The 8,964-nt window shown below is 32.5% G+C and overlaps 1 protein-coding gene across 1 annotated transcript in view; it reads left to right on the top strand.

The window, feature by feature from the left end:
* Positions 1 to 6,398, top strand: part of LOC139491051 (cytoplasmic tRNA 2-thiolation protein 1-like) — a 38,722-nt gene extending 32,324 nt beyond the window's left edge. The window contains exons 12-15 of the mRNA XM_071278322.1: positions 3,616 to 3,675; positions 4,583 to 4,670; positions 5,505 to 5,541; positions 6,176 to 6,398. Coding sequence (XP_071134423.1) covers positions 3,616 to 3,675; positions 4,583 to 4,670; positions 5,505 to 5,541; positions 6,176 to 6,358 — 368 coding nt within the window. The 3' untranslated portion in view covers positions 6,359 to 6,398. The remainder of the gene's footprint in view (positions 1 to 3,615; positions 3,676 to 4,582; positions 4,671 to 5,504; positions 5,542 to 6,175) is intronic.
* Positions 6,399 to 8,964: the final 2,566 nt, after the last annotated feature.

Here is an 8,964-nt window from a genome sequence, read left to right on the forward strand (position 1 = left end):
GAAAGTCCATGTTTGGGGTGCCATAAGTCGGAGGGGTCCGTCAAAACTGACTATCTTTGAAGATATAATGGAAAAAGAATTTTTCACCAACTCAATTTTACGGGACAACCTTCTTTCTTATGTTCGGGTAAAGTTTCCTGATGGGCACAGATTCCAACAAGACAACGACCCTAAGCACAAGTCAAAAATGGCAAAAGAATTTATGAACGACAACGGTATAAATTGGTGGGATATATGGCCTTCAGAAAGTCCTGACTTGAACCCCATAGAAATGGTATGGAATCAAATGAAGCGTCATGTTGCCCGTGTAGACCCCAAAACAAAAGAGGAGCTTGTTGACACTTTACAGACCTTTTGGTGCGAGAAGATGACAGTAGAGCAATGCAACATGTACATTGATCATATATACAAGGTTGCACCTGTATGTGTCTTGATGAATGGAGCAGCAACTGGTCATCTGCCCGACAAGATTTTTCCTGAGAGAACAAGGGGTAAATCGCTAGCGTATTTCAACAATAAGCTAAAGACTGACCCAGATGTCATCAAGCGATTGAAAGGTCTGCAGTTCCAGTGATAAAGCCTCTGTTAACTCAGTTGTAAAACGGCCCTTTTCAGGGCCACCAAATTTTTCAAAAAGATTCTTTATTTGTTGTAACAATTTTTTAAAACGATAAAAATCAATATGAAAAAGTGGCTATGCATACAAATATAGAAGATGTGGTATGCTTGCCAATGAGACAACTATCTATCCAAGAAATAAAGTAGAAAATATAAGAAAATAGATCATAGTACATAAGCCATTCAAATTTTAATCTTCATCCTTTCAGACTTGTTACGAAATTGTCAAAGAGTTCAAATTCACCAGTACATTTCACTTCTTAAAGAATATACTCACATATCCAACCCACAAGTGTCCGTGATTTAAAGAAACAAAAATTCCTAATTATAATAGAAACTTTCACTAATAAAGAACATGAACATTTTGTCTACATAAGTACATCAAGGATTTACAATGTTAAGCACACGCCCCATGCAGGTTATATTGAACTGTCTATTCTGAGTATGCATTGATATATTGGTCACTGGACGTTTAACCATCAATACGGTAATCTCTGTGAAATGGTGAACAGAAAGATATTTGTATAACAAGTGTCTCTATTCGTCTTTGCTGATGTCCTTTTCGATTTTTTAAACATACATGCACCATACAATAATCAGTTACAACAAAACAAAAAAATGTTTCTCCACGATCAAACAATTCACTTAAAAATCACCAGATGTCAGCCTCTTCCGTACTATTACGTAGTAGTGTTTTTCAAAAATATGAACTGAATCATTTGTCAATTGACATAAAGACTAAAAGCAATCAATAATCAAATGCGATACAGTAAGTGAGCGTATAAAATGTACATAGTTGTATACAGCGTGACATTGAAAATCCGAATGAGCTGTATCAATAATTATTTTAATTAAGGTCTTTCCTTTTACTAAAGGGAAAGACCTTACTGTATTTCTTCTGACTATTATTATTCTTTTTGTTCCGCCAAACTTTGACAAATTTATCCGCGTTAACCGTAAATCATGTCGCTTTCATGTTCACACTTTGTATCGGTGTCATGAATACCTATCTGGAACTCACCCTGTGAGTCGAAATATTTTGTCGGTTCGGAGTAATCCCTCCGAAACCCAAAAACCTTGTTATCGTTCCAACACCGTAACCGTAATAGGTAGAAAAAAAACAAAGGGTGAAATTTGTTCAGGACCAGACCCCGGTTCTTCGTTACATTTGGATCGAAAAGATTCAACGACTCATTGGTAGGGTTATGCCCCTATGAAAATTAACCGGTGTCGGTTGGCCACCAAAACTCAGAAACCGTAAGTCGTAGACACCTAGGATCTTCATCGATCATCATCAATTCATGTATCTTTGAAAAATACCTCAAGGTCAAATTTGTATGTTGACCTTGACCTTTGACCTAACACCTTGTTATGGGATAATCTCAGAAACCATTTTACTTACAGAAGTTTTGAATAGTGGAAAATGTTTGGGTCATTAAGGCGCAACTTTGTTACATTTTGACCAAAGAGATTTGACCTTTTTATAAGGGGCATAACCCCTGTTTTAGGTTTCTGAAAAGACAAAATCAGCTTTTACTATATAACCAAAGGTCCTAGACCCATGGGGTCTTCAGCAATGACATTGGGGACTAATGACCTTGACAAAGGTTCAAAGGTCAAGGTCATGTCCAATATAGCGAATTATGTGTTTTTGACCTTATTTAAAGGATTTTCAGTGTGTTTTAAAGCTTTTCAATACATTCTACGTCTATTGGAACATATATTTTACATTATCAAAGGAAAGACCTCTCAATTGTTCAAGAACAATTGACATTTTAATTATTTATATTTTTCTTTTTTTCAAGAACTCACGTTTGTAAAAACCAGGAACATAATAATATATTATGATAAACTGTTCCCAGTAAAAACCTAAACAAAAACCATTCAACATTTCAATAAGCCCAATTTGTAAGACAAGTATCATTATAATGATAAAATGAATATCACATTTTAAAAATTACGATTTTTTTCTCTCTACGGTAACAATAAAAGAGAAAGGGGGGGCGGGAAGGTAGGATCTTTATCGGGACAACGGGATCGGGTGTTTTTAAGCTCGGGATTTCAAGATTGACCCTTTCGGGATCGGAATTTTTTTTTTCGAATTACGGGATGTCAGGATTTAAATTTATTCAAATTCGGGACCACGGGATTTTGTCTTTTTAAGCCCGGGATTTCGGGACCAGGACCCCTCCTAACCCCCCTCATAAAATAAAAAAAAATAATTAGTCGCAGGATTTTAAACTATTTTTTTTTATTGATAATTAATAACTTGTAACATTAATGATTTTACGAATCTCTTTACAAATTTCTAAAGATAATGAGTTCAAAATCAGTCAACATACATTGTAATGTAGCTCCTCCTTCTACATTTGATTATTACCTGAACACCCGTTCATTGGTTTAAACTTCTCGTATGACTTTTGTGTATTTTCCGGCAGGTATGTCTCACCACACAAATTAATGTAGCTCCTCCTTCCACAATCGATTATTTCCTGATCACCTGTTCATTGGCTATTTTTAGTATTTTCCTGGTATGCATTACCTTTCAGACAAAAGTACAAACGAAAGACCGCCCAATGTCAATCAAACTTTACCTGAGCTTGAATAGAACTAACAACAGGACAAGAGGAGTAATTACGGGTCAATGTGATTTTAAATAACAATACACAACCAATAAACTGACAAATTTTCGCTACCAGCTTTGACCGCCATAATTAATTCTCAAGCACATTCATTGTAAAAAAATTAAACATTATCGATAACATAAAATTCTGCGTTATTACAATATATATATTCTATTGATTTCCACGAAGGTCCACGATAAAAAATTGACTTGTCTGCGACCATAATGGACTTTTCGCGGCATATTATCGGTAAAAATTGAATTTCCCCGTCGCGATAGTCCGCGTCTTTAGATGGACTTTGCGGGAATCATCTTGGCGGGAGTGTATGCATATTAGGGAGATGTAATTCTTATTTTTTTTGTAAATTTTACAGATATAATACATTCTGGAGAAAGTTTATCAGTAAAGAAAGACGTTAGATTGCCTGTTCAAGGTAAGATACAATATATATAAGGTGAGGTAGAGTACTGTGGATTCATTTGTTTTTGTCCGTTCCAATTTTCATGGATTGAGGTAAACTTACATTTTTGTGGATATTAAATTTCATGGTTTTGACAGTCTACATTCCTTTAGAAATTTTTAATTCGTTGAACTTTAAAGTTTTGTGGTTCCCCTGTTTCCAAGAAATTAACAAGCATTGGTATACAACAAATACAAATGAATCCACAGTAAATGAACTTGTGTTTTGTGAACCAGCTGAGAAATCCACAGTAAATGAACTTGTGTTTTGTGAACCAGCTGAGAAATCCACAGTAAATGAACTTGTGTTTTGTGAACCAGCTGAGAAATCCACAGTAAATGAACTTGTGTTTTGTGAACCAGCTGAGAAATCCACAGTAAATGAACTTGTGTTTTGTGAACCAGCTAAGAAATTCACGAGCATTGGTATACAACAAATACAAATGAATCCACTGTAAATGAACTTGTGTTTTGTGAACCAGCTAAGAAATTGTTTTGTGAACCAGCTAAGAAATTCAATTTCTGTTCCTTTATGTTGTGCAGTCTTGGACCAAGCCTGTAACTTCCAAAACAGCGGAGTTTTCATTAGCACCAGTTCTTAACTCATTCCAAAGATCATAATTTACTGAGACTTGTACAATATGTGGAAAAGACTCAATTTCATAATCTCATTAAATTATTTCTTATTTGGATAATCAAAGTTGAAAATCTCTAGAAATATCTACGAACTGGATGTAAAGAAAATGTATTTATACATAAATGTTCACATTTCTGCAAACACTTGCTGTTGTACATGTTCAACAACATTGGTCTAATTTTGCTTTTGTTTGTGCTCAAAGATAAATTGTTATGTTATTAAAATTATAAATTTGATTCCTTAGGTACATGTGAGAGGTGTGGTTACATGTCTAGTAACCCTGTGTGTAAAGCATGTGTATTGTTAGAGGGACTAAACAGGGGATTACCAAGGTAAGACATTTTAGTCATATTACATCTATATATAGTGATTTACATAACATCATTTACTTTACCCATAATTTGTAAGACATATCCATTGACATCTTTTAAAGCTTAGAAAAGAGTAAAATTTATAGACTATGCAAAGGGGACCTTTTCTGTTAAAGAGGAGCTTATACACATAAATAAACTACCTATTATATGGATTGATTTTATCATTTAAAAAATATGTTGTATCTGATTCTTGAAGCATCAAATTGCAGTATGTAGATAGATATAAGAAGATGTGGTATGAGTGCCAATAACACAACCCTCTATCAAAGTCACAATTTATAAAAGTAAACCATTATAGGTCAAAGTACGGTTTTCAACACAGAGCCTTGGTTCACAACAAAAAGCAAGCTATAAAGAACTTCAAAAATGACTAGTGAAAAATCATTCAAAAGAGGAAAACCAACAGTCTAATCTTTATAAAAAAAAAAGAGAAATGAGAAAAACGTATGAACCACATCAACAAACGACAACTACTGAACATCAGGTATCTGACTTGGGACAGTTGCAAACATTTGAAGCTGGTTTAAAAGTTACTAACCTTCACCTTTAACTGAAACACTGTGTATTTTATCTGTTTCCACCATAATTAATGTTTCAATTTTATGGTTAAACAGGCAATATATATTTCTAATTACATTTTGATATTGTGTCATAGATGCCCTGTTTATTATGAAATATGTTTTATTCTTCTGTCTCCATGATACAATATTTTTTGTATCATAATTTAAAAATAATGAAATGAGAATTTCTATTGCGATGTTGTTAATCTTAATGAGTTCTTCTTTTTTCCAGACTAGGTATAGGTAAAACACATAAAGAAAGAAGGAAGGTATGTAGATTTATTGCTTAGTAATTGATTTTCATTTTTTCATGGCATTGAGAAAAAAAAATTCAATAAAAGATAAGGCCATTCTTTAGGACAATCAGAAGATTGTTTAACTAACAAATGTTATGGGTGTTTACATTAACCTGTCTGTCACATTTAATTTGATTATATTTGATACATGTATCATACACTCTAATGGTTGAAGACAGCAATAACTCTGATAAACCTTCATAGGATGTTATAAAAGTTGGACATAAACAACTTCTTAATCAAGAAATAACATCTGAAGATATATATTTTTTTCTAACACATTAACTGATGAATCAACTTAGTTTTTGGAAGTAAATATTACACTTTTACTCTGACAGCACCAATTGCAGGCAAGCCATGGAGTTTCATCGAACCCTTCACAATTCTTTATGTATTACATTCAAATATCAACAGAATTTACAAAAAGCAAGGAATATGAATCTGAGAATTCTATCAAGAGGAATGAAAATTTTGAAAAACAAAAAAATGAAAGGCTAACATAAAATTTACGAAAATAAATGTCTGTATTCAGTATTCATATTTAAACATAATTAAAAAAAATTAATATAATGTTATTTGTCATTAAGGAATATTTGATCTTTTTCAGGCTGATGAAGCTGAAAAAGCAAAGAAAGCAGCAGAAAATTTGAATTCAGAAGATCAGAAATCATGTGATAATTCAAGTGACCAATCAAATAATAGAACTTGTGGTTCAAGTTGTCAGTGTTCTACAGATATTAGTAAATTAACTCTGAACTCAAAGCCTGATGTATCAAAGTTGGATTTTTGATGAAGTTTGTTTTAATCTAAAAATAAATTGTGATATTATATTTTCTTTTTATGCCTGATTAATAATACAAATTGTGTGTCACACATGAAACAACTTTTATATTATCTCCACATTGAAACGACAACTATTCTGGAACTCTCCTATTTATCATGAAATAAGCAAAGAAAAATATCATAAAAACTTTCCACTTTCAATCATGAGAAATAGACCCAGACACAACATCACATCACAAAACAAACCAAAGAAATCTGGAGGTTAATTAACAGTCTTCAACAGTAATCAAGAGTACACAATGTTTAATTTTCGTTTTGTATTTAACAACTATGGATTCATTGCTGGTCATTAATTTTCTAATTTCTTGCCAGTTTGGGTATGAGTGTTCTGATGACATATGAAATCTACAGCTGTACAAATATAGAAATAAGAAAATGTGCTATGACTGCCAATGAGACAACTCTCCACAAGAGAGACCAAATGATACAACATAGTAAAAGAAAAAGAAAAACTCACATAATTGAATATGCAGACAGCTTTCACAAGCAGAAACCCTAGTATACAGGTTTACACTATACAGGCATGGAGACACATTCTACTGCATCCACACAGCATGCTACAAAATATTGTAAAGCCAAAATGGAAAGTGATTGTTGTATGACATCAATAGTTCAAGCGAGGCAGATTCTCTGGTCAACAGGGATAGATTTCAAAGTAGTAATAAGGTGTACGGTCTTCAACGAAAATGTATTGACAATTTTTATCTTATAGTATCTGAATCACTGAAAAGGATGTTTCAATAAGAAATCTTTAAAAAAAAAAAAATCAAACAGTATTTGTTAGATTTATTTTAAATCTTATGAATTAAAGCATTACAATAAACAGTAAAAGCATGTCTAAATCCTCAATTTACATTATTTGAGAGCCACTGATTAGTCTTTTGTAAACAAAAAGCAGGGGTGCAAAGTTTTAATTCTGGTATCTATGATGAGTTTATTTACAACCACTGGGTCAATCCACTGCTGGTGGAGGTTTTTTCTCCCAGAGGGTATTACCAGCCCAGTAGTCAGCACTTCTGTGTTGACATGAGTTATTGATAAGATAACAAAAGAACCCCAAAAGTCATTCCGGATGAATGATCAATTTCTGTAAAAAATTTAATGTGTAGATATTTTTAGCTCACCTGGCCCTGGTGTACTGAATTTTAATCCTGGTATCTATGATAAGTTTATTCTGAAGCTTTTCAATTAATGCATCATAATATTTTCTTTTTATTAAACAATTGTCTTTTAAATCATCATATCCTAAATAATGACTCTTACTAATCTAACATCTGATGTTTGTATGCTAAAAAATAAATATGTTTTTTTTATAACAAAATGCCAATCTTGATTCTCTACATAAAAGATTGGGAATTCAGATGCTACAACAACCAATGGAAAACAAATAATGGTCGCAAAAATCATCTAAGGTATTGTGAAGAGGAAATAATTCCCCTAAGAGATATGAAATCAGGAATCCCTTGTAAAGGATTAAGTTTTACCCTTGTTCGTCTGAACGTACGTACTGTTAAGTCCCAAAGTTAGTTTCTGTTCTCTGACTTTAGTTTGCCTCAACCAAATGTTATGAAACTTATACACAATGCTTATTACCACTAAATACAGATCAAGTTTTAGTTTTGGTGGACTTACTTTTACCGTTCTAGAGCATGAAGAGTTATGCCATTTACAAGTGGAAAAAATGCTAAAAATAAGATCAAAAATATGTATCTAGTAATTTTTTTTTTTAAATTGGAGTTATCTTTCTTTGTCCAGAATGGTAGTTAAATCAACTAAAACCAATGCTTTATACATTGCAATATTCATTTTTACTACCAACAGATAAATAAAAGCAATCTTTACCATTCATTGCTTAAAAGCACTTTGATTACTATTCAAGGGTTATGCCCTTTCACAAATGGAAAATTGCTGAATTTTTCGTTTCTGTTCTCTTAACTTAAGTTTGTCTCAAGTAAAATTTAATGAAATGTATATATAATGCTAAGTACCACTAAACTCTGTTTTAGTTCAAATTATGGCAGCTTCACTTTTACAGTTCTTGAGTATATGCTAGCAGGGGCATCATCTGTGTTCCTTTGGACACATTCCCCATTTATTTTTCTCTTGTCTAGAGATAACTATTTTATTAATTTAAATTCAAGACACTTTAGTGAGCAAGCTCACATATCATTCATGCCTATATAAAGGGATACAGCTTATGTGACCTGGTGGTGGCATAGTTTATATCCTGATTACTTTTAAGGTTTGTTACTATCCTTTATATATAAATTTAGTTTGTATTTTGGCTTTCATTAATTTAGATCTAATTATGCTGACATCCATCTTTGTTTAGTAACTTAAAAATCAACAGGGATCTTTGTCTTATTATATGTGACCCCATATCCAAGGAAGTTTGCAATCAAAAGTATTTTATTTAGTCCCCTGGATCAACTTTCGTGGATAAATTTCAGTCTAATTTTAGTATACATATTAAAAAATAAGATGTGCTATGATTGCTTATAATTAACGGGGTAAACAAACAGTTTTCTGACATTAATTTGCCTTTTCTAGACT

Source organism: Mytilus edulis, chromosome 10, assembly GCF_963676685.1.
Source record: "Mytilus edulis chromosome 10, xbMytEdul2.2, whole genome shotgun sequence".
NCBI classification, from domain to species: Eukaryota; Metazoa; Mollusca; class Bivalvia; order Mytilida; family Mytilidae; genus Mytilus; species Mytilus edulis.